Genomic DNA, 27,235 nt, shown 5'->3' with positions numbered 1-27,235 from the left:
GTTTAGCCATTCATCAAATAATGGCCACCTGGGTTATTTACGTCTTTTGGTGACTGTGAATAATGCCACTGTGAACTTCAGTGTGCAGATGTCTGTGTCACTGCTCACAGTTCTTCTTGGTCGTGTGTTTTTTTGTTTGTTTTTTTGTCACTTGTATTTCTTTTTTGGACAAATGTCTATTCAAGACTTATACCAATTTTTCTTTTTAAACAGGCATTATTATTTATTTATTTAATTAATTTTTTTTTCTCTCCCCTTCCCCCCCCCCAGCGATCTGCTCTCTGTGTCCATTTGCTGTATGTTCTTCTGTGACTGCTTCTATCCTTATCAGCGGCACCAGGAATCTGTGTTTCTTTTTGTTGCTTCATCTTGTTGTGTCAGCTCTCAGTGTGTGCAGTGCCGTTCTTGGGCAGGCTGCACTTTCATTTTGCACTGGGCAGCTCTTCTTAAGGGGCGCACTCCTTGCGCGTGGGGCAGGGACACCCCTGCATGGCAGGGCACTCCTTGCACACATCAGCACTGCACATGGGCCAGCTCCACACGGGTCAAGGAGGCCCAGGGTTTGAACTGCAGACCTCCCATGTGGTAGGCGGAAGACTTATCCATTGGGCCAAGTACGCTTCCCTAATTAAATTTTTTTTGGAGGTACTGGGACCAGGGCTGGAACCCAGGATCTTGTATACAGGAAGCCAGTGTTCAACCACAGAGCCACATCAGCTCCCCTGACTTGTCCTCTTCATTTGTTTGCTTGTGTTTTTTTTTTTGTTTTTTTTTTTTTGTCTCCAGGAGGCTCTAGGAACCAAACCTGGGGACCTTCCTTGTGGGAAGCAGGCACCTAACCACTTGAGCCACATCTGCTCTCCTGCCCATTTTTTAATTGGGTAGTCTTTTTAATGTTGAGTTGTAGCATCCCTTTGTATATCATGGATATTAAACTCTTATTGGATATGTGATTTCCTAGTATTTTCTCCCATCATTTCAACTACCTTTTCACCATTTCAATGAAGTCCTTCAAGGTGCAAAATTGTTTAATTTTGAGGATGTCCTGTTTATCTATTTTTTTGTTGCTTATGCTTTGGGTGTAAGGATCAAGAAACCACCTCATGCAAGATCTTGGAGATATTTCCCTACATTTTCTTCTAGGAGTTTTGTGTTCCAGGAGCTTATATTTAGGTGTTTGATCCATTTTGAATTGATTCTTGTACAGGGAGTGAGATAGGGGTCCTCTTTCATTTTTGGTTGTAAATATCTAGTTCTACCAACACCATTCATTGAAGAGACTGTTTTTGTCCCATTGACATGGACTCGATAAGTTTGTCAAAAACCTGTTGACAGTAGAGTTGAGGGTCTGTTTCTGGACTCTCAATTCATTCCATTGAACACAATGTGTCTATCTTTATGTGAATACCATTCTGGTTTGTTTTGTTTTTTTAATCAATTTTATTGATACATATAGTAAAACATACAGTTTATCCAAAGTGTTTAACCAGTGGTATTTGATATAATCACATAGTTGTGCGTTTATCACTTTAATCATTATTAAAGCATTTTCATTATTTCAATAACAATAATACACAAATAAACAAGAAAATTTCTCACTTCTTAGTCACTTTGTTTCCCCTGCTGTACATAGCTGCTATTTCTGGCTATTCTAGCACAATTATTTACTTGTTATTAAACAGTTTTATTGAGATATATTCACATACATATGAGCTATCCAAGGTGTATAATCATGAAAAAAAAAAAGGAGCGAATTATATAAACAATGGCTTTTTTTAGCTGTTAAAAAGTCCTTTATTGTAAAATTGTAAAATAAATAGAAAAATAGATTGAAAAAAATTACAAATTTTAAATGAGAGTGCAAGGCCAGGTTAGATTTAACATAGTCAATTATAAAAATAGATAGCATAACAATAAACATTTATAAATGTAAATAATAATTCAAATATAATAGGAATTAATTATAACATCTAATTTTTATATTACAGCTCTAACTATTGGACATAATATTCTCTAGGAATGGAATAAATTATTGGTTTAGTTATTTAATTTTCATTTAGGTCGTAATTCTTTCTAGATTATCAAATTCACATTTAGGAATTCTTCATATCTTATTGGAGTGAATTACAACGGATAACAATTTGCCAACTTGTAATTTTATGAGGCAGAAACACTCAAAGTCCTGTTCAATAGTAGTCATGCTAAATCATTATTTTTATTTTTTTAAAGACTTATTTTATCTCCCCACCCCAATTGTCTACTCTCTGTGTCCATTCACTCTGTTCTTCTGAGTCCACTTGCAGTATCTGGCTGCACCAGGAAACTGAGTTTCTTTTTTGTTGCGTCATCTTGCTGCATCAGCTCTCCTTGTGTGCTGCGCCACTCCTGGGTGGGCTACTCTTTTTTCACACGGGGTGGCTCTCCTTGCAGGGAACTATCCTTGCGCGTGAGGCACCCCTATGTGGGGACACACCTGTGTGGCCTGGCACTCCTTGCACGCAGCATACTGCATATGGGCCAGCTTACCACATGGGTCGGGAGGCCCTGGGATCGAATCCTGGGCTCTCCATATGGTAGATGGACATTCTATCAGCTGATCCATGTCCTCTTCCCATGCTAAATTATTATTAATCCAGATAGATTATTTTAATTAAAGAATATGAATAAAAAAGATTTTAAGAAAAATGAAGTATCCAAAAATCTCTTCTCTAGCCCTCCTCGATTAAAAGCATGTGTTTATTTCGTATGAAAAAAATTACAGAATACTAATCACAGAAATAATCTGCACAAAAACAAGTTGCACTGAATAATTATTTTTCATATACTATAATGTTGTTATTTTACATTTATTTGGCCTACTCCAGCTCTTTTTTTGGTTACTGTTTGCATGGAGTACCTTTTCCAAGCTTTCATTTTTAACATGGTTGTGTCCTTACTTCTGAGGTGGGTCTCTTGTAGAAAATATATAGACAGCTCGTATTTTTGTATCCATTCTATCAGTCTATGTCTTTTGATTAAGGAATTCATTCCATTAACATTCAGTGTTATTACTGTAAAGGCATTCCTTACTTCATCCATTTTGTCCTCTGTTCTTTGTTGTCACATTGTTCTATTGTCTTGTCTTCTTATCCTTTAGTTTACCCTTCCTAATAATCTTCATTTCTAAACTGTTCTCCAAATCTCTTGCCCTTGTTTTTTCCTTTCAGACTGCAGCACCCCCTTTAGTATCTCGTGCAGATCTCGTCTTTTAGTAACATATTCTATCAGTTTTTGTTTGTCTGTAAAGGCTTTGAACTCACCCTCATTTTTAAAGGACTGTTTTGCCTGATACAGAATTCTTGGCTGGCAGTTTTTCTCTTTAAGTATCTTAACTACGTCGTAGCACTACCTTCTCACTTCCAGTTTCTGATGAAAGGTAAGCACTTAATCTTACTGAGAATCCCTTGTATGTGATACTTTGCTTTTCTCTTGCTGCTTTCAGAATCCTCTCTTTATCTCTGATACTTTTCATTCTGAATAGAAGGTGTCTTGGGGTAGATCAATTTGAATTTATTCTGTTTGGGGGGTGCGTTGTCCTTCTGGGATATTGATATCTATGTCCTTCATACGGGTTGGGAAGTTTTCCATCATTATTTCCTCAAATATTCTTTCTGCCCCTTTGCCATGCTCTTCTCCTTCTGGGACACCAATAATGTGAATGATTGTGCATTTCACATTGTCATTCAATTCCCTGAGACTCTGGTCCATTTTTTCCATTCCCTTCTGTTCTCCTGTCTTTTCCAGTTCAAATACTCTGTCATTGAAATCACTAATTCTGTCTTCAAGCAATTCATATCTGCTTCTATGTCCCTCTAATGTATTTTTTTAATTGTATTTTATTTTATTTTTTTGAGGTGCTGGGGCTGAGGATTGAACCTGGGACCTCATATTAGGAAAGCCGGTACTCAACCACTGAGCTACGCTGGTTCCCCCTCTAATGTATTTTTAATCTCATCCATCATGTCTTTCATTCCCCTCAGGTCTGTTACTTTTCTTTGCAGGCTTTCAAATTGTTGTTTATGCTCTTCCAGTGTATTCTTAATTTCCTTTTATTTCTTTAGTCATATTTTCTTTAAATTATTTGAAGTGGTTTAGGAGAATTTTGTGATTATCAGTGATTAAATCCTATATCTCTTTATGATATTTGGTTTGTTCTTTTGGCTGGGCCATCTATTCCTGTTTCCTAGTATGGCTTGTAATTTTTTGCTGCTGTCTAGGCATCTGAATATATTGGTGAATTTACTCTAATGGCTAGTTCCTCTCTTTTGCCTATTGTTTTCTTTTTATTTCACAGCTTTTCTTTGATATTGAATCAACTTATTCTCAATCTTTAAAATTGCCAGCTTACATTTTCAAAGACTCACTAATGGAGTACACATTTTCTCCCAGGGGTGATGCACAGAGAGCATCAACAGTTTTTGTCCATGTAATTTCCAGATAGGCCAACAGATGGCGCTGGTCGACACACTTTTCCATTGACTTGTTTCAGTCTCAGCTTTACTATCTTGAATCTCCAGATTGGAGATTCAGAGAGGGCTCTGCTGGCCAAATTCGCTGAAGAAAAGCATCCTGAACTCTTCTCCCTTTTTCCTTGAAACATCTGATAGGCAGTAACATGTCTGCTCCCCTCTCAGTCAGCTGCAGTGAGCCAGGTATTTTACCCTAGCTTAATAGCTTGGGGGTGGAGGACGGGAGCCCTTACAGGCGGCCACAAGGGCTTGGTAACTCATGTTTGTCGTTTTGACTTTTTGTCTCTGTCCTTCACTGTCCTGGGAGTTGTGTAGCACTGTTCTGGTCTACTGACCCCCACTGCAGGTCCCTCTGACAGCTTTTGGCTCTTTCTCCATTGTTTTTGTGAGAGCATTAGTTTGTCACCATCTTCCCACAATTGTCTTCATAACATACTGTTTTGACCACTTAACCTTTGTAATATGTTTCAAGGTCAGGCATTGACCTTGCTCTTCTTTTTTAGGATGTTTTTGGCTATTTGGGTGCATTCTGCCTCCCAATAAATTCAGTAATTGCCTTTTCTGTTTCTGTAAAGTAAGTTGTTGGAATTTTTATTGGTATTTCACTTAAATCTATACATCAGTTTGGGTAAGATTGACATTTCACGATATTTAGTTTTCCAATCCATGAACACACAATACCTTTACATTTCTTTAGGTCTTCTTTGATTTCTTTTAGGAGTATTTTGTCATTTTCTGAACATAGGTCCTGTACTTCTTGATTAAACTGATTCCTAGATATTTAAAATGAGTCTTTTTCTTGCTCTTACAAATGGAATTTTTTCCTGATTTCCTCAGATAGTTCAGTACTAGTATACAGAAACATTGCTGATTTTTGCATGTTGATCCTGTAACCTGCCACTTTGCTGAACTCATGTATTAGCTCGAGTAGCTTTGTTATGGATGTTTCAGTATTTTCAAAATATAGGATCATGTCGTCTATGAATAGTGAGAGTTTTACTTCCTTTTTTCCTATTTGGATGCCATTGATTGATTGACTGATTGTCTAATTGCTTTAAATAGAAATTTTAGTACAATGTTGAATAACATTGCGACAGTGGGCATCCTTGTCTTGTTTCTGATCTTAGAGGAAAAGTGTTCAGCCTTTCCCCACTATATATGATGTTAGCTGTGGATTTTTCATATATGCTTGTTATGATATTGAGGAATTTTCCTTCTAATTTATATCTATTGAAGTGCTTTTTATCAAGAAAGTATGCTGGATTTTGTTGAATACCTTTTCTGCATTAATCGAAATGTTATGGGTTTTTTCCCTTCAATTTGTTAATGTGGTGGGAAGTGGATTTGGCTCAACTGATAAGAGTGTCCGCCTACCACATGGGAGGTCCAGGGTTCAAACCCAGGGCCTCCTGACCCATGTGGTGAGCTGGTCCACATGCAGTGCTGATGTGCACAGGGAGTGCCGTGCCACACAGGGGTGTCCCCCACATAGGGGAGCCCCGTGCGCAAGGACTGCACCCTGTAAGGAGAGCCGCCTCGTGCAAAAAAAGCTCAGCCTGCTCAGGAGTGGTGCCGCACGCACGGAGAGCTGATGCAGCAAGGTGATACAACAAAAAGAGACATAGATCCGCAGTGCTGCTGACAACAATCCGAATGGACACAGAGAGCAGACAGTGTGTGTGTGGGGGGTGAAATAAATAAATCTTTAAAAGAAATTTGTTAATGTGGTGTATATATTCTGTTGAGCCAACCTTGCATATCAGGAATAAATCCCACTTGGTTGTGGTGTATAATTCTTTAATATGCTATTGGATTCTGTTTGCAACAGCATATTAAAATAATTATATACCACAACAACCCAAGATGGACACTTGTGTTGTTTCCATCTTTTGGCGATTGTGAACAATGCTGCTGTGACCATCAGTGTGCAGATGTCTGTTCATGTCACAGTTTTTAGTTCTGGATACATTCCTAGTAGAGGAATTGCTGAGTCATATGGCAATTCTGTATTTAGCTTCCTGAAGAACCACCAAACTGTCTTCCACAAAGGCTATACCACTTTACAATCCCTCCAGCAGTGAAGGAGTGTTCCTGTTTCTCCACATCCTCTCCAGCACTTACTGTTTTCTGTTTCTTTAATAATGGCCATTCCATGCAGTGTGCAATATTTCATTATCGTTTTGGTCTGCATTTCCCTAATAGCTAGTGATATGGAACATTTTTTCATGTGCTTTTTGGCCATTTGTATTTCCTCTTTGGAGAAATGTCTATTTAAATCTTTTGCCCATTCTTTAATTGGATCACTTACTCTTCTATCGTTGAGCTGTATGATCTCTGTATATAGAATGGAAATCAAACCCTTATTAGTCATGTGGCTCCCAAATACTATCTCCCATTGAGTGGGCTGCCCTCTCACCTTCTTGATGAAGTGCTTTGAATCACGAAAGTGTTTAAGTTGGAAGAAGTCCCATTTGTCCATGTTTTCTTTCATTGCTCATGCTTTTAGTGTAATGTTCCAGAATGCACCACTCACTACCAAGTCCTGAAGATGCTCTCCTACATTTTCCTCCAGGAGTCTTATGGTTCCTGCTTTTATATTTAGGTCTTTGATCCATCCTGAGACCTCCCTCCCTTAGCTACAGATTTCCAGTTCTCTCAGCACCACTTGCTGAATAGGCCCTTCTGCCCCAGCTGGATAGGTTTGACAGGCTTGTCAAAAATCACCTGACCATAGATGTGAGGGTCTGTTTTTGATCTATCAATTGGATCTATTGGTCTATTTATCTATCCCTATGCCAATACCATGCTATTTTTTATCGCTGCAGCTAGGTAATAGGATTTAAAGCCCAGAAGTGAGAGGCCTCCAACTTTGCCTTTCCTTTCCAAGATGTTTCTGGCTATTCGGGGCCCCCTACCCTTCCAAATAAATTTGATAATTGTGTTTTCCATTTGTTTAAAAACTGCTGGTGGAATATTTACTGGGATTACATTGAATCTATATATCAATTTGGGTAGACTTGACATATTAATGCTGTTTAGTCTTCCAGTCTACGAGCATGGAATGTTCTCCCAATTATTTCGGTCTTTTTTGATGTCTTTTAGCAATGCATTGTAGTTTTCTGAATACAAATGCTTTACATCCTTGGTTAAGTTTATTCCTAAATATGTGATTCTTTTAGTTGCTATTGTAAATGGAATTTTTTTCCTGACTTCTTGCCCAGATTGCACATTATGATTGCATAGAAGCACCACCAATTTTTGTATATTGATCTTGTATCCTGACACTCTACCGAAGTAGTTTTTAGCTCTAGTAGCTTTGTCGTAGATTTTCAGGACTTTCTAGATATAGGGTCATATCATTCACAAATAGTGGAAGTTTTACCCCTTCCTTTCCAATTTGGATGCCTTTTTTCTTTTACTTCCCTGATTGCTATAGCTAGAACCTCTTTACTATATTGAACAACAGTGGTGACAGTGGGCATCCTTGTCTTGTTTCTGATCTCAGTGTGAAAGCTTTCCCATTTAGTATAGTGTTTGCTTTTGTTTTTTTCATATATGGCCTTTCTCATGTTGAGAAAGTTTCCTTCAATTCCTACCATTTAAAGTATTTTTATCAAGAAGGGATGCTGTATTTTGTCAAATGCCTTTTCTGTGTCAATTGATAAGGTCATGTGATTTTTCTTCTTTGATTTATTAATGTGATATATTAAGCTGGTTGATTTTCTTGTGTTGAACCATCCTTGCATGCCTGGGATTAAAAAAAACCCACTAGATCATGATGAACAATTCTTTTAATATGTTGTTAGATTCAATTAGTAAGTACTTCATTGAACATTTTTTCATCTGTATTCATTAGTGAAATGGGTCTGTAGTTTTCTTTTTCCATGGTATGTTTATATAGTTTTGCTATTAAGATGATATTGGTTTCATAGAATGAGTTTGGTAGCATTCATACTTGTTCAAATTTTTTTTGGAAGAGTTTGGGTAGATTGGTATTAAATCTTCTTTGAATACTTGGTAGAGCTCACCTGTGAAATCATCTGGTCCTGGTCTTTTTTTGCTGGGTGGTGGTTTGATTATTGTTTCAATCACTTTACTTGTGATTGGTTTGTTGAAGTCTTCTCTTTCTCCTAGGGTCAGCGTAGGTTTGTGCATTCCTAGGAATGTTTTTAATTTCGTGTACATGTCTAGTTTTTTGGTATACAGTTCATAGTATTCTCTTATGATATCTGTATTTTTCTGTGGCGTCAGTAGCAATGTCCCCATTTTCATTTTGTATTTCATTTATTTGCATCTTATCTCCTTTTGTCAGTCAAGCTTGTTGGAAACTGAGGCACAGTGGTCTCACAAGGAGAGATGTGCTGTTTCCATGGCTATGCTTGCAACCTAAGGAATGTGGTAATTAAGAGCTCCCAGTGAAGCAGACTTGGCCCTGTGGTTAGGGCGTCCATCTACCACATGGGAGGTCCGCCAGTTCAAACCCCGGGCCTCCGTGACCCGTGTGGAGCTGGCCCACGCACAGTGTTGATGCTCACAAAGAGTGCCCTGCCACACAGGGGGGTCCCCCACGTAGGGGAGCCCCATGCGCAAGGAGTGCGCCCCATAAGGAGAGCCCTGCCCAGCGCAAAAGGAAGTGCAGCCTGCCCAGGAATGGCGCCGCACACACGGAGAGCTGACACAACAAGATGACGCAACAAAAAGAAACACAGATTCCCAGTGCCGCTGAAAACAACAGAAGCGGACAAAGAAAGAACACGCAGCAAATAGACACAGAGAACAGACAACTGGGGCGGGGGGGAAGGGGAGAGAAATAAATAAATAAATCTTTTTTAAAAAAAAAAGAGTTTGCGAGTGATGGTCCCACTGCCTGAGAGAGAGAGTGAACTGCAGAAGGTGATTGGCATAACGCACAAGGGGGACAGAGTCTGGCATACAGGAGACCCTCAGTAAATGATCTAGGAGAGTGGGCTAATGAAAATATCCTCATGAAGAAATATCTGTCTCTCTTTTTCCTGATTTTGTGCTCACTGTGCTGTGGGCTGACCATTTATCAACTTACCAGGTACCTTATTATTGGAGAGGCATGTCCTAGGTGGGTGCAGGAGCACCCTCTCCTGGTCACTTTGATATTAAATAATCTGCCATATCAGGTTTGTATCAGTCCATCATCTGTTTTGATGAACAAAGTTTCATCAAAATCAGTTATGGGCATAGTCTGTCCTGGGGCAAATTACCTTTGTCCAACGATCCTGTTAAACCTAAAAAACAAGTTTTCTGCTTCAAATATACAATAGTGGGACAGGTATAAGATAAACATTCTCATTCCAGGGGGAGAAATTGGAAGGAAAATAGGGGCTGTGGTCCCAAACAAGTCTAAAATCCAGGAGGTCAAACTCCATTGTATCTCAGGGTCTAAGAGTCATCTGTGGATCATGTTTTGTCCTCTGGGCCTGATGAACCTGCAGCCCCTCCCTTTCCAAATGCCGTGCAACAGCCATGCTCTCCCCAAACGTGGGAATGTAGACCCCACTCTCTCCGAGCTTGAGAATGGTGGCCAGACTCTCCACGAACACCGGGGTACAGGGCTCACCTTCTCCAAGCTCAGGAGTGGACCTACCCTCTTCAAACAGGTAGGTGGGCCAAACCCAAGATCTCTTGGGTCTAAACCTTGGTTCTGCCTTTGAAGTCATTCTTCCTGCAGTTCGCCCCTTCTCTGCCCTTTTCAGGCATTGCTTCTGTTCATACAAATTTCATAAAGACCTTGGCTTTACATGCAGTGTAATTAAAGGGGGTCCAAACCATCAGTCGGCAGGACTTTTCACAAATCCTTTCTGGATACCTCATTTCCACTCCTGACTTCCATTGAAATGGCTGATGCAGATCCATGTTCAGCCACACTCTCTTTAGCAAAAGATTGTTCAGTTAAACCCTCCTGTGGAGCCCTGTCCTCTGGGGTCTCACTTCCCAAAAGCTCAGGGAGGTCCTTGATAGAGCCACTTCTGACCTCATTCTCAGAGCACACAGTCTTTATAGATTCATAATTTTCATAACCACCGATTTCTGGTTTCTTTGTGCCAAGGAGTTCAATTCTCAGCTCATCCATTTCCTCTTGCATAAATAAATCTTTAAAAAAAAAAACAAACAGGAATAGAATATCTTGTCATTTGTTTCATCACACACACACACAGTCTCGTTAACAATGCAATACTAGTACTAGCAATTATGATCACTGAAAAGAGTTCAAAACTTTCAAATTGAATGTGCTATCCATATTCTGAGCATTCCTCCTCCCTTTGGTTGCACTGAATCTTCATGTTGGTTGTTGGATCATCTAGCAATTACATATTATACTGTCCCTTTTAGCCTAATTTAGATTTGATTTTCTAAGTAGCTATATGTGTAATACCTCACCACCAGTTCTTATGTTGATGTCTCTTTAGTCTGAAGCTTGTTCTCTAGTTCTGTCAGTGGCAACATTTTTCTAAAAAGAAATGGATAGTAAATATTTTACACTTTGTATGCCAGAAATGGTCACATTGTATATTTTTGGTGTGTTTTAACAACACTTTAAAAATGTACAAACCATGCTTAGCTCAAAAAGCTTTTTGACTGCGGTTTGCCAACCCCTACTTTAGTAGATGCCTCAGGAAGGGGTCATGAGTCAGTATTCCATGAGTTCTTACATGTTGATCAGTTTGTTCCTTTTCTTTTAAAAGTCACCTTAGCTGGTATAGAATCTGAATCTGTGGCTCTCATTTTCTTTACTTGTGCATTTTAAACATATGACTTCATTTTCTTCTGATGTAAAACATTGCAGTTGAAGTCTGATAATCTAATTTTATTTTCCTTAAAAGTCACTTATTGTTTTTGCCTAAATGCCCTCCAAATTTTTTTTCTTTACATTCCAGTTGGTGTTAGTCACTCTGGATTGATATTTTCAGGTGTGCAGTGTGTTTTTATTCCTAATTCTTTTTCTGTCACCTCACTTCTAAGTCTGCTATTTCTTATTTTTGCTAATCATTCATGTCTCATATCATTTTCTTACTGACTTTCAGCTCATTTTGAAATAAAGTATGGTTTTGGTTTGCTTTGTGGGATATTAACCTGTTCCTAATTTTCTTATGTGAAATTATTTTTTCCTAAAATGTTAAAGAAAGGTTCACAATAGTTTTATTTCATGTAACTTCTCAAACCACTAACATCCTTTTTCACAGTCATTTTCACATAGTGCTTTCTTTTTTTATCACAGTAGCCACCCCAAAATCCAGTTTGGCAAAGATATGATCAAAAGGAATATCAATATTTACTTTAAATTTAAAATATCTTGTCGGACCTCTGACTTTACTCACAGGCTGTAACATCTCAGTGTATAGCCTGGGAATCAGAATTCAGGTGATGCCGATGCCACTGATCTTATCACCACACTCTTGAGATCACCACCTCTTGAGAATCATCAGATGTTTAATAGCTTTTATTTTTTTATTTTTTTTACAAGAGAAAAAATTTTCAAAATTGTACTTCCAGTGAAGAATAAAATTTTTTTCTTTTGGACCGATGTAGTCAGATTGGCAGGCAGATAGATCAGTTAAATTGATTTCAATATATTGAAATCAAAATAGTTGAAAACCAGTGTGTACGACTGTATGTGAGCCTGCTTGCTTGAAGGTGTACGTACACTTGAGTATATACTGAGAAGACCAGGCCAGTATGTATTTTTTGCCTTAGTCTAGTTTTCTTATGGAAGGAAAAAAAACTTGGAATAGGAACAGTAGACAGCATGTTTGTATGCATATTGTTCATTTAGTGGTGAATGTTTGAATTTGCTTTTTGACCTGTTAGAGTGAATTTGACTGCTAATTTCAGATGCAGTGAGTCAGCCTGCCAAATAACATATTTTATAAAGAAAACGTGTCTTTCAAGGGAAGGCTAGGATGTGGACGTGGTGGAGAAATCCAGATTGCTTGGTACCAGGATTCATCATGCACAGAATCTTGCCAGAGTTGAGGGTTGCTCCAAGTAAAACTTGTCCAAATTTATATTGTAAGGAAGAAAAAGGACAGCTGTCCCCTAAAAAAGCAGTCAGCTGCTTACAAGTGAACTGACAGGTACAACGTCCCTCATGCTAATTAGTTAAAGATTGTGCTCTCTTTTCCTTAATGAATAATAATCTATTAGAATAAAAAGCAAAGCAGTAGAAAATACTCGTTAAGACAATGTAACTGATGTCCCCTGAACCTGTCCTGACTTCATTTTCTTTCCAGGATCTCAGGAAATGTAGGCAACTCATGAGAAGATGGTGTCCTGGATGGAAACTAGCTGAATAAAATCAATTGTGTCATTGTCACCCCTGTCCTTTCTACCCCCACCCCCTTTTAAAATCCAGCAATTGATTTTATTTATTTTTTGAAATGTCTGGAACATTTTATTTTTATTTTTATTTTTTATTGATTTTGTAAAAATATTACATTAAAAAAAATTATATGAAGTCCCATTCAACCCCACCACCCCCACCCCACTATTCCCCCCCCCCCCCAGCAACACTCACTCCCTTCATCGTGACACATCCATCAGCAATTGATTTTAGATTATAGACTACCTTGCTCAGTAAGGTTTAGAGTTCTACAGAAAACCAGAGCCCTGATTTATATATAGTTAACATCTAAGAGAAATGGGATATGGATTTAACCCAGCCATTACCTTTAATAACAGAGGGGGCTATAAATTATATAAAGGTTAGAAGAGGCATTTTTCCCTTAAATGAATGTTATTTTAGTTCATCAGAGACCAGTTTTAACAATATTTTTTTAAACAATATTGTCCTAGTAGAAAGCTAGAACCTGAAAACTCCTTAAATCCACCTCAGTAGAAATGGCTTCACACATGAACATAGCAACATTGCCCTAAATTGAGCTTCTGGCCTCTGTGGGCAGTGAATGCTTTATCTTACATGTGAGCTGAGTGAGAATGGTAGAAAGGGCAGGAAAAGGAGCTAAGTGTGTAATTGTTCTTTCCTTTCCTGTAGCGTGTTCCATGGGAAACGGTACGAGCAGACTCTATAGTGCTCTCGCCAAGACACTGAACAGCAGCGCTGCCTCTCAGCACCCAGAGTATTTGGTGTCACCTGACCCAGAACGTCTGGAGCCCATTGATCCTAAAGAGCTTCTTGAGGAATGCAGGGCTGTCCTGCACACTCGACCGCCGCGGTTCCAGAGGGACTTTGTGGATCTGAGAACAGACTGCTCCAGTAGCCACCCACCTATTAGGGTCATGCAGTGGAACATCCTCGCCCAAGGTATGCCTGATGCTTTTGTGCCTAAGCAGCTCGTTTGCTGTGACTTCAGTTCTGCCTTTGCACATGCCCAATGCACTGATGTTTCATATGGAGGGAAGAGTTGTGGCAGATAAAGGTAAGAAGGATGGGTAGCATAAGGAGCTCCCAAGAGGGGAGATTAGGAAAAGGAGTCATCTCAACTGAAGACTTAGTCCTTTCCTTCCATGTTTGTGGACTATCCAAGTAACAGTGAAAGTCTTAAAAGTCTTCTCCCCAGCAATCGAAATTTAAATAACTCTTTTATTAGGCAGTTAAACTGAACAGCCTCAAATTTGCTGTTGCCTCCAGCCTTCAGTGTAGAGCACTAAGATAGCATTCTTGCAGAAGAGATACTACTTTTCTGAAGTAGAGTCTACTGAATGCATAAAATAACATTTAAAACTTCCTTCAGGGAATGGAAGCTGGGTGGTGGCGAGTGTTGGATATTCTTATAGCCAGATTCTATTCCATACACATCAATATAGCTTAAGGCCAGTGTTCTACCAGGTAGAAGAATATATGAAAACTTATTCTGCCTTCCCTTCTAAAATAACCAGGGAGGTTGCTTCAGTTCTGTGTTCATTAAGAGACTACTTATTATGGTTAAAAGGACTTCTTTCCTGGGTCTGAACTAAAAAGGATGACAGTCAACTTTGTGTAGGATTGTCTTTCATGTAACAACTGAAATTTTAATGGCTTCCCTCCACCCGCCCCTTACTGGAAAAGAAGGGAATATTCCCTAACTTTCCAATTTTTAATTTTTTTTTGCAGGTGTTCAGCCGTAAGTACAAAATGCTACCCATTTCAAATGGGCTCCATTCTTTCTGAATGGTGACTGTTTAATATCAGTTCTCTGTATATTTGAATGACTTTATTATAGCCAATGTTGATATTTTAGAATGAATAATATATATTTGGCATAGTTGAGACCACTGGGACTGCAAAGAACAATTAATTATAAAACTAAACATCTTATGTCCTGAAATATAGTTAAATATAGTTTTAATACAAAAGAATATCTGTTGGATGCCTTATCCAGATGGTAAGATGTTATTTATTTCAAGTGGGTTAATGTAGTTGAGACAGAGAACAACTACCCAAAGCATTTGAAGCAGAGAAGTATCCTGTGGGTGTTGAGTAGCATTTAACCTAAGGAGACTCTCAGGTCCTTTGAAGTCGTCGTTCTGTAGTAGCTGATAGCTGACTGGCTTCTTTATTTCAGCTCTTGGAGAAGGCAAAGACAACTTTGTCCAATGCCCTGTTGAAGCACTCAAGTGGGAAGAAAGGAAATGTCTCATCCTAGAAGAAATCCTAGCCTATCAGCCCGATATATTGTGCCTCCAAGAGGTGGACCACTATTTTGACACCTTCCAACCACTCCTCAGTAGACTGGGCTATCAAGGCACTTTTTTCCCCAAGCCCTGGTCACCTTGTCTAGATGTAGAGCACAACAATGGGCCAGATGGCTGTGCCTTGTTTTTTCTCCAGAACAGATTCAAGCTAGTCAACAGTGCCAATATTAGGCTGACGGCCATGACGTTGAAAACCAATCAAGTGGCCATTGCACAGACCTTAGAGTGCAAAGAGTCAGATCGACAGTTCTGTATTGCTGTCACCCACTTAAAAGCACGCACTGGCTGGGAGCGATTCCGATCAGCTCAAGGCTGTGACCTTCTCCAGAACCTGCAGAGCATCACCCATGGAGCCAAGATTCCCCTTATTGTTTGTGGGGACTTCAATGCAGAGCCAACAGAGGAGGTCTACAAGCACTTTGCTTCCTCCAGCCTCAACCTGAATAGCGCATACAAGCTGCTGAGTGCTGACGGGCAGTCGGAACCTCCATATACTACCTGGAAGATCCGGACCTCAGGGGAGTGCCGGCACACCCTGGATTATATCTGGTATTCTAAACATGCTCTAAGTGTGAGGTCAGCTCTTGATTTGCTCACTGAAGAACAGATTGGACCCAACCGACTACCATCCTTCAATTATCCTTCAGACCACCTGTCCCTAGTGTGTGACTTCAGCTTTAATGAGAAATCTGATGAACTTCTATAAAACTTGTCTGTGTCTTTTTAATAATGAGTCTTAACCAGGGATATTTGAGGAAACTGAAACAGGATAAGCAGCTGCTTGAGGAAGGAGTCCCTGTTTCTCTCACTTCACTTTCCATGTTTCCAGCATGCCTTGGGAAGGGATCCTATTAGTTTATAAGTCTGATTTTTTAAATTAAAACCTACAGAAAAAAAAAGTGTTTGCACTCCAGTTTTGGCTTGTATTATTTTTTTTACCTTAGTATTACATTTTGATGATTTAAAAGCATTAAACTAAGCTTGTTTTGAAGCTTTTTTCAGTTTGAGGATGCTATCAAAACTCAGACTTGCTTGAGTCCTCCATAAGTAACAGTGGGGGTGCAGGAGCAATTTCTCTGGACAGCATTTTAAGCTATTTATTTGTGGTTTCTTTGTCAATGAAAGATATGCATGGTAGTATTTATTTTTTATATCTTCATGTAAAATTAAGTAAATTACAACATTATGAACATTTTATAATGTTCATAACAAGTTATAGGGAAGGTAATTTATAGAAACATTATTAAAATTTTAATGTTTATTTGGGGTCTAACAAAGTATACAACACCTAGAGGTGTTCTGTTTGTTTATGTAGTGGAAGTATCAGGACTCTTTGATGCAGTCTTCATAAGTAGTCTTTGCTGTAGCTTCATGTTCCTCATTGTCTTTCTTAAAGAGATTCCATAGTCAGTCATTCTTCATTATTTATTCACTATTATGCATTTATACTTCTCCATTGGAATGCTATTGGTATACATCTTAGGTCACTGAGTTTCATTATTTGCACTGGAATCTGCTTTTCACAACAGGTTATTTAGGAGCTGTTATGTGGCCATGGCTAAGAAAGTCTTTTACTAAAAGGACTCTTATTGGGACTATCATTAAACTTCCTGAGACAGTCAGATGACCATGTGGTTCAAAGTACAAAGAAGAATGTAAAAAGTCAGTAAAGAAACCTGGAATTCTCTTCCATCAGAAATATAGGCGGTAAAGGTAACAGATAAAGCCCCTTTCCCAAAAATCCCAACGAAGTAACCTACTGGTAATAGATTGATAAATATTTTAATCCATGAGTTGTAAATATTTAATATTAATAAATGGCCTTTTAAAGCTAGTGCTTTTAATATCTTGTCTTTTTAGTCCAAAAAATCTGGGGTAGATTTGACCCATTAAGGGGATGGCTCACATTCTCCATTTATTTAAAAAACCTTCATTTTTTAAGTGGACAAAGGGGGATCTATAGCTGCCCATTGAAGGCATCTATGCTATACTTATGTGATACCTCTTAGCACCAAAGTCCTTCCCCAAAATGAACTCCCCCAAATACTCTGCATTAGAACCATTTTTGAAAACAAATGAGGTTTTCAGTACATTATATACACAAAATCTTGGGACTACATGGAAGGAATGGCAAGCAACAAGAAGGTCTGTATTAATTGCAGTATTGGTTAAAATTTTAGCATGACTGATGAAAGTCATGTTGTTGGGAAACAAAATACTGGTTAAAATATTTATTAGTGCAGGCACTAAATATTTGCCTACCTCAGAGTGCACCAATCTGAAGAGAAATCATGAGCTTAAGTAAACAAATCTGGATGAGAATAAAAGCCAAAATAATATTTGAATTTCAATTGTCCACCAATATGTGAATAAATGGGGTATGGGTTTTGGGTGGGGTTAGTTATGGGTGTGAATGCCACTGAACAAATTAAAAGGCTTTTGGAGATACCAACGTGTGAGTGAAAGGCAACTATAAACTAGAGTTGGGAGAAAATCCTCAGTGGAGTTTTCCATCAGTTATGGTAGTTAGAACTACCAAATACCGAGTTTAAATGACAATGCTTTTGTATTTATCTTTGTTTTAAATGTAATTAGGTGAACATTCTAGGTAACGAGTAAGAAATTTTCAGTAATGTAAAAGTCTTACTGGGTTTCACTTCATATTTTATTTTTACTTTCAGTCTTTATATTTATAGACCATGTTGTCTTATGGACTGTCAGAGAAGGGATGCAGGTAAATTTAACAAATCTGTTCTGCTTGGAACTAGGTATAGAGTCTAGATTTTTAAGTATCTTCCATGCATGAGTCTCTCTTATTCCATCCCTTGTGTACCTTTTGGTTCAGATTTTCCCTTTATATCCTATAATATATTGGTTGTTATAATAATAGTCTTAAAAGAGAAGGAAAATTGTATAGATTTGAAGATGGGGAGAGAGTGGCCATGGATTTATTCTTTATGCCACATTTTAATGGATTCCATTCTACATGTTGGTAGGAATGACCACTTAATTTAAGCAGAATATTATGGTGTATGCATAAAGAAAACAGTTACATGTCTTACTCCAGCAGCTTTACATCAGATCTTATAACTATTCTTACTTTAATATAGATAAGAGCTCAAAAGGTCAAATAACTTGATCAACGTGGCAACTAATAGCAACAAAGCTAGAATTCAAGCCCCGGTCTGTTTGACTCCCAAGTGATTGCTTCTCCCCTACACCATGTTTCCTTGGCTTTAAATAAGTACAAATGGTAGGGGAGGAAGAAATTTGTTAAATGATTTACAAATGGTTAAGTCAAACACAAGTCAAATGTGACTTATAAAGTCTAATTTTGCCAAAAGTAGAACATCTGATATTTTTGTGCACTTTGATGGTAGCTTTTAAAAGAAGCAATAAGGAGAATAGCTACTCTAGTATTGCTTCAAATGAAAGGAAGAAACTGATGCCAGTATTCTGTACTTAAAATCATGAGAATGTAATATATAATTAGATAATGTGCCTGAGACTTGAGGAAAGATTTTTTTTAATTCTAAAGAGAGAAAGTAAAACACATGCTCATAATACTTGATTTCAATGTTTAAAAAAGAAAGGCACCCAGAAAATGAATGTGCTTGCATAAGGAGCTCTAATGAACTCCCATGTTAGTAACATGTATAAAAATATGGCAGAGGTAGGCTTTTTGTCTAGAGTGTATGGGTACCAGAATGGCAAAGGTCTGTAAGAACATGGGCTTACAAAATAAGGGGAAGGGGAAAAAGCAACATATGTAAAAGGGCACAGGCTCTAAGTGAAAAGACTTTGGTATCAAGACATTCAAAGTCAAATCTTATTGTTGAGTTTTACTTGTGTAAAACTTTACAGTATGTTTCCTGTGTATTAATTTTATTCTTTTTGCCTAATTTTTTTGTTTTCTTTACATTTATGATATGTAAACTATCTGAAGTTCTTTTGGGAATAAAGCAGAGTATTAATTAAATTATCATGTCACATTAAAGAGATTCAGGCTTCTAGATTTAGATAACTTGTATACAAGAACATAGAAATATGACCACAGAGTCCTGTATGTATAAAATTGAGAAACATCAAGCAAGAGATGATATAACACTGGACATAGAAAATATGTTGGACGTTAGATTCTGGTTTCCGGGGATCGGTAAACCTGAAGACAGAATACTCACCAAAATTCTTTAACAGTTTAAAATTTAGTTTGAGGGAAAGTAAGGACCTTTGCACAATAGGATAGATTTATTCAGAAACTACTCCGTCCCTTCCCTTTGCTTTTTGTTTGCTATTTTGGATGGGAAAGAGTAGGGGTTGAGACTAAAACCTTAAACTGGGAGTGACAGGATGAGTTCTCTTTCTAGGTCTGCCAGTAACTAGCTGAACGGAGACTGAGGAGTCAGATGTTCCAAATCTTCCAAATCTTCATTTATAATAAAGGGAATAAACCAGATAGTCTCTAAGGTTTTTTAAAGCTTTAAAACTTCTATTTGAATTTCAAAATAATTTAAGTACTCCTGCCACTGCTCAAAAATATTTTTGAAAGTTTTAAAACTGCTTCTATATCCAGTTTTATGAAGCACTCAAGAAAACTAATATGAACTTAATAGTATGAACATCTCATTTTGCACTAAATATGGTATTGCCAGGCAGCAAAGTTTGGAAAGCACTGTATTAAAAATGAATATAGTAAAACTTATAATTTGTAGATTTATCAAATAAGTTAATATTTCTCCTTTTATGATAGTGACTGTATCACTTCATTAAAGAAAATCTTCTGAAATAAAGACAAAACTTGCTCGAACATTACCATGGGATGGGAGGAAATTGTATGTTGGGAGAAGACAACTCTGCTATCAGTTTGCAGCCCATTTATAAGTTTTGTTTTTGTTATAGAATATTTTATATCAAACAATTTTATGTTTTACTTGTAAGTCCTCACTTTGAAAGTTGTGGTATATTGCTCTTAAGTCCTATACCCAAAGGAAGCATTACTACTGAGTTATAGTGTTCAGAAAGAAGTTATAGGTATTCAAAAGCAAGTAGGATGCATGTCAAATCAGGTTACCCTGATGCAGTAAACAGTATCTTCTCATTCTACCATTAGGACTGGAATAATTATGCAATGAGTTCTTAAACAACATTAATAGGTTTTAATTATGAAAAGCAGTGATTATAAGAAAGGAGCTGAAATACAGATGAATCACAACCACAGTAGACTTGCAGTACTGCAGGTGCTTAAAAGCTGTAACGAAGGGAAGAGTTGCTTTGATAGCTATAGAATTTAAAGTAGGGTTACTCTTACCTCCTGAAAATAATATGCCTTATAGTGTCTTCAAAGAGTAGGCCAAGAGATTTAAAGTAAAAGGATCATGGAATACTGGTAAACACACCCAAGGGAAAAATTGTCTTTGGAAAGACGTTTACCTGATTATTGATAATTAAACATCTTATTTGTATTCAGTGGTCAGAAATATACACTCCTGAGTGAAGTACACAAAGTGTCAGAGGCAGGTCATTAGTAATGTACCAGATCCTGCATGCTGGCCTCATCACCATCCCGCTACTGAAACTAAACATATTAAGTTAAATTAATATGAATTTATTACTATGGTTGTATTAGCCTTAACTCCCTAACATATTAACTCATTTAATCCTTACAAGCCTATGAAGAAAATATCCCCATAGACAGAACCTTGGTTTAAGTACAAACGTGTAATGGGAAAGCCGAAGGAAAGCAAAGTGGACCAAGAATGAGTCCGTCAGGCACAAAGTAATAAACTAGAAGAGGGGTGTAAAGGAAAACCAGAGGAGAGTTTTCTCGTGACCTCTATATTCTCTGTAAAGAAGTACACTGGTCATTTGCTCAGAGGGAATAGGGCCCTTAGGAAAGTGAAGACTGGGATGATTGCTAAAAAATGACCTAAGGAATACACAGACAGACTGATCTTTCCAGCCTGGGAGGCTAGAGGAAAATGTAGTGGTGTCAACCCATGGTTATATGGTTTTTCTTCAATATACTAGACACAGAAAGTATAATATGATTATATTTATGATTGGGGGGGGGAGCTGTGATTAAAAACCATACCATTGCATAATTTCAGTCAACAGAAACACTCTGGTTAGGATATAATGTAAACAAAATGTTTCCAAATTTAGATTTTAAGTATACTTAATTTTAAAGAGAAATTTCCAGTTAAAGTGGTAAAAGTAAACTAAGTAGGGCTGGCTTATCTTAGATTAAGAGTAACAGGAGAAAGGAATTATTCACTTAAAAATGTCAATGTCTGTAAGCAGTCTTCCCTATCACACGAGTGAGCTTCTTGGCAGGTAGGTTACCAAGATCACTGAATGTCCAAGCTCAGCATTTGTAAAAGATCTAATTTTTGTCCTTAAAGAGTATTACCAAAGTCATGACTAAACAAATGAAACAGTGGTTCAAAAAATAGTATAATTATGTTCCAAGGTGTACAGTAAAAACAGATTTTGAAAGCTAAAATATTTAGGAAATATTTTATAAGGAGGTAGAACTTGATGTTAACTCACAAATGGGATAAGAATTGAGTGATTTTTTTTCTTTGAGCTTTTACTAAAAAGTGTATGTTTATGAAAAAGATAAAAAGATTATTATGGGGAGCTGTTATAAAAATCTAGTTGACCTAAATGGTATGAAGTGGTAAATGAACACAATAAAAGGCAAAAAAAAATTAAGGATCACTTTATCTCATTACTTTTTTACATGAAAAAATAGCTTCTCTTTGTAGTAGAAAGGCCATTAAGATGTGGAGCCAAGAACTAATCTTATGTGTAATTAGGAAATTCTTTAATCCCGCAGGTACTTCAGTATACTAATCTGTAAAAGGAGCAGAATATTATTTGTTCTTCCTAACTTCAGAAGGTTACTACCTGAGAAGTATATGGTCTGATTTGAAAGTGTTTTATAAATATAAAGTCTTTTAAGTGTGATCAATGAAATACTAAATTCAATATAGTAAGTAGAAAATTACAGAGCTCATGATATTAATTGGAAAGGAAGTGGCAACATGCAGATATTTGATTCAACAAAACAAAACAGAAGTAGCATTTCTCTACACAGTAGTTGGGAAGGAGAAACAAGACTTCTATTACTCCTTAACTGAAACAATGTCTCCATAGTAACTTTTGATTATTGCTATAAATACCACCAGAGACCAAAACACAAGATAAATTTCATTTCTATATTTCAGAAAACCTACTTGAATACACTTTGAAACAAGAGTACAACAAAATAGAATATACTTCAAATGTTGAATATACAAACTATTATAGTTCAAATCTGAACACTGGTACTTTCCCTCTTAAACTTCAACTAAAAAAAAAAAAGAAAGAAAGAAAGAAAGAAAAAATTCCAGGTTTTAGAGCTACCTGACAAAAATTCATGCTGAGCCTGAACTTCCAAGTGACAGTAGAACTGAAATTGTTATGTCTGCACAGATGCCAGGGCTAAGTGAGTGACACAGGCATGTTACAGCAAAAGGCCAGAGCCAAATGTTAATTTGTCCACAATTAAGAAACTGACAGACTTAAACTACCATATAAAATGTTACATGTAAATTCTATAACAATACTGTGCTAGGTACAAGATTTTTAAAATTTTTCTTTTAATAAAAAAGCTTTACACAAACAAGCCATTAGCTTATTTCAAGAAAGAAAACCGAAAATTAGTCTAAGGCCTTTGTTTTAAATCAGCTTAAGCTATATGATATTAAAAAAAAACATACTAGATCTTTTTGCTATCCTCTTTCTGAAGCTTTTGGATCCATTCTTCAATTCACATTCTAAAATACCTATATTAGCAGAGTCTTCACATAGCACCAGTTAAGTGAGTACTGTGCGGACACAGTAATAATTGCTGGTATGCATATAAAATGCATCAAAAATTGCTATATGTAACAATGAGATCACCCATCCCAACCCCTCCCCACTGAAAACTATATAACCTCTTACAGAACTTTAGTGTTCCAAGTCTTAGTGTAACTTGATATTGTAGTGAGCTGCTTGGTCCCTTTCAATCCTTTTTCTTATTGATGGGTTCAGTTTCCTACTTGTAAGAGGCAGTTTTCTGTCAGCATCTCAATATGTAGTTCAATCCCACTGAAACATGGGATAGGTAATTTATTTCCAGTAAGTTTGATTGTTTTCTTATATGCATTAAAAATGTTTTAAAGTCGTCTTTTGACTGATCTTGATGACTTCCCTTGCACATACTTATGTCAGTACTGTTTAGCCAATCATTAACAGTCTAAAGTCCATGGTAGAGCTGCTGTTTTATTTCTCACACGTCACTAGTCCTTCTGTTTTCATAGTTACAGGAAGAGCAATAGCCGAAGGCGCACTGACAACCACTACATGGGTCACTGTCTTATTTCCATCTGCTGGTTTTTCTTCTTGTACCAGTTGCAAAGTTTTCACGTCATGTTCCTGCTTTTTTGCCACTGCTTCTGATTTAACCTCTGGCCCTTTTATGACAGCACTGATAACTCGGGGAGGAGTCTGGCCAGATGCCTGCTGAGCAGGCATTGATAGTCTCATTACTGGTGTACCATGGGCTATTGAAACAGGGGTGAGTGCTCGCACAGCCAGCGGGGTTCCAACAATGTTAATGCTTCCTGATCCAGTCAGGCTTGACTTTGTCTGCAGTTGACACTGTGCAAGTTGTGTGGCTGGGATGGTAATAATTTTGGCAGGTTGCATGGTGATTTTGTCTCCATTTTCAGTAGAGGCTGGCATTACAGTAGGGATTGTCTGAATGACTACCTTTGGCGAGGTTGCTGTTGTTGGACTAGTGCTGGTTATTAATGGTGCACCTGCATTCACTGACTGAACTGCCACAGTTGAAATTTTCTGACCCAATGATGTCATTACAACAGGTACTTGCATTGCCACACGAACTGTCCTAGAAGATTAAAAAGGTGGTTATATTTAATACTAAACTAGAAAATGGGTCTCTTGAGCAAAAGGATGAATGTAAATCCAAATGTACAAAAATTGTGCTTCCAAATTTACAGGTGTACTGATAATCCCTCAGTGTACAATATAAAATATGAAATGAATATATTAAAAACAAATATACACATCTATAAAACCAATAAAACAACCAATTCAGGTTAGTTGAAACATCTACTTAAAGAACAAAAGTTACATCTAAAATAAAGTTCTATCAACAGTGGGTTCTTTGAATTCTGATAGTAAGAGACACTTCATTTTTACCAAGGGGCCTTCTAAAAAGTAAATACCTTACAAGTAATGATTTACACCTCACATACCTTGGAGCTGCTGTTGCTGACACCGATGCAGTGGTTGTAGGAGACCTGCATGAAGCATCATGACCAGGAGAAGTGATATTCACAACTCTAGCAACACCCTTTTCTGCTCTGGAGCAGTTTATAGGAGATGAGTGTTTTCCACCACGAACAGAGGTTGCTGCTTTCAGGAGACTTTCGGTAGACAGTGACACTCGTTCTAATGATTTTTCATCAGTAGATGCTGCTAAATCTTCATTACAGGTTTCACTTTTGTCATCATCTATGACAACTATGTTTTTGGGCATATCCTTGAACTGATACACAAGCCTCTGTCCTTCAACCTTTGCAAGAATTCCCCTTTGGTAGTAGTATCTGCAACGGGAAAAAGTACTAAATGCACCACATTGCTGTCTTTCATATAAGTGTATCTTTTTTTTTTTCATCTAGTTTTATACTAATTCTTATATAAATATAAGAGCCAAAACTATTCTCTTAATCCCATTCCTTAAAATGTTAAGGAAGAGTCCTGGGAGCTCTTAACTGGACTTAAAACTTTAATATCCCTAAACTCCCCTGAACTCCTCTGGCTCAGTCATAAATTTCTTTCCTCTACACCTTAGAAAGATGAAAGGCTAAGAAAGGGTAGAGAAGGTTTACCCCAAACTACTTAAATAGGAAAACTGAACTTATTTTTAGAATGAACACAAATTCATACTGAGTCAGCCTAAAGTAATTTCCATGAATTATATAATAGGAAAGCTCTTATATAATAATAAATCCCCCTATCCAATATCCATGGCTATCCATTATACCTAAGATAACATCACTATAATTCTCAAATGCAATATAAAACTTTTCTGCCATTTTTATAAGAATAGAAAAAAGAACTGAAGGTCATTTCTGCTTGTGGGCTTTGGAATCTAGGTGATTCCTATCCCACCTACATTAACAACAAAAAAAATATAGAGTAGATACAGAAACATCCCATAAGAGATAAGAAAGGAGCTCTTACTTCCTTGATTACTCAATAGGCTAAGGATATGGAGTAGAAAAGAAGTAGGAACCTGTTACTTTAGATCCTATAACCATGAGATCTATGAAATAGCTAAAAGTATATTCTCTTTCTTAAAGGATGTAATGTAACCTGAGTACTGACTATTTTACTGTTAACACAGAGAAATTCAATTCTGATTTATATGTTATGAAAACAACCTGATGTTATGCAGAAAACTTACCTAAGCCAGACTTAGTAGAGATAAATCTATGGGATATGTGAATACTGTCACATAAACTGTGTTCATATAAAAACATTCTTCATTAGAAGAAGCCATATACATTACAATGGAAGACTTCTGTGGATTTCAAAATCCATTTCTAACTAACTCACAGGAACTAAAAAGCAAACTAAAAAACTGGAAACTATATTTCTTTAGGGTTTAATTTTTTAAAGGCCTACAACTTAATTTTCTTTTAAGAAATAATCCTAAATCCAAGCACAATTTCTTAAAAAATGGATTTTCAATGTTGAAATTTTAGACATCTAGACAATTCCTCTCCTCCCATCTACTTCCAAATCCAAGAAGCTTTTCTTCTAAAACATCCCCAAAAGTTAACAATTATAATAAATTTGGGATTTTTATAGCTTCTCTTTTTACAGCTAATACACAATATAAAGAGATACGTAAATTTGTTTGAATAATAGCTCATTTGTATCCTTACCTCAGAGCTCGTCCCATAGTTTCATAGTTCATGTCTGGTTTGTTCTTATGTTTTCCCCAAAGTTTAGAGACAGCCTTTGAATCCACAAGCTTAAAAATGCCTTTTTCTCTCTGAGTCCACTTAATATAACGGGGACAAGTGTTTTTATCTTGAAGTAGATCTAAAAGAAACTCCCACAAATAGGTCGTGTTTCCTTTAAAAACCAAGCAAAATCAATGGTAGATTTGATTAAAAATTCATTAAAATGATTAAAACAAACATTTAATTCATGCTGGGTGAAAAGCATCCATTCCCTATGGTGAAACATACATGTAATAAGAACCTGGTAAGTATACTTCACTATATCTAGATTATCTGTAGTATGTCAAATTGTGTTGTCCATTAAATAACATATAAAATATTTTTCATTATAACAAATATCCTAAATGTATTTGTTTGTCTTTTTTTTTTTTTTAATAATACCCTATATGTGTTTCAGGTTATAATACTAATATGATTAGGTACTGAATTTTATACTATCCTAAATCATCCTACATTAGTTTTTTATTTTAACTCAATAAAATGCAAAGGCATAATGCCTAGCACAAAGGTAACCCTGAATTAAATCAAGCTAAATTTTCTTAATTCACACATTTACCTTTTAATACAAAGTTTATTTGCATTTCTGTGCTTATTATATAAGCCCAATTCCATAATAAAAATTCATCAAAACATACATATTAATTTTATTAAAAAGGCAAGCAATATACCCTGAGATTTGCAAGCATTTTAGGTATCGTTTCAGGATCTTTTTGTAAGAAACAACTTTCTTTGGTTCACCTATAGACGTAAACTCTGAGGTACACATTTATTTAACGCAAACTATCTATAAACCCTTTAAACATTGTCCTATCATTTATCCTCTGGATTACTAGTCAATTTAAGTTGAAATCAGTGAAAACTACTGCCTCTAAAAACAGGTATTTTTCAAATGCCAATCTCTTTCTACCAATCATACTCAGTACAATGAAGATAAGTAATATATTAAAAGGATTCTGTTAATTATGAAAAATTTGGTTA

The 27,235-nt window shown here is 36.9% G+C and overlaps 2 protein-coding genes across 13 annotated transcripts in view; one reads left to right on the top strand and one right to left on the bottom strand.

Annotated features, from left to right (window-relative positions):
* Positions 1–19,967, top strand: part of NOCT (nocturnin) — a 41,681-nt gene extending 21,714 nt beyond the window's left edge. The window contains exons 2-3 of the mRNA XM_004471963.4: positions 13,531–13,800; positions 15,041–19,967. Coding sequence (XP_004472020.1) covers positions 13,531–13,800; positions 15,041–15,876 — 1,106 coding nt within the window. The 3' untranslated portion in view covers positions 15,877–19,967. The remainder of the gene's footprint in view (positions 1–13,530; positions 13,801–15,040) is intronic.
* A 2,409-nt stretch (positions 19,968–22,376) lies between these two features.
* ELF2 (E74 like ETS transcription factor 2) overlaps positions 22,377–27,235 on the bottom strand; it is a 124,105-nt gene continuing 119,246 nt past the window's right edge. For all 12 annotated transcript variants that reach the window (XM_058289777.2, XM_071214642.1, XM_071214632.1 and 9 more), the window contains 3 exons: positions 26,177–26,369; positions 24,479–24,829; positions 22,377–24,108 (listed from right to left, as the gene is read on the bottom strand). In XM_058289777.2, coding sequence (XP_058145760.1) covers positions 23,481–24,108; positions 24,479–24,829; positions 26,177–26,369 — 1,172 coding nt within the window. In that variant the 3' untranslated portion in view covers positions 22,377–23,480. The remainder of the gene's footprint in view (positions 24,109–24,478; positions 24,830–26,176; positions 26,370–27,235) is intronic.

Source organism: Dasypus novemcinctus, chromosome 1 (genome assembly GCF_030445035.2).
Source record: "Dasypus novemcinctus isolate mDasNov1 chromosome 1, mDasNov1.1.hap2, whole genome shotgun sequence".
NCBI lineage: Eukaryota > Metazoa > Chordata > Mammalia > Cingulata > Dasypodidae > Dasypus > Dasypus novemcinctus.
Note: the sequence above shows the minus strand (reverse complement) of the source record. Positions and strands in the feature narration are given on the sequence as shown.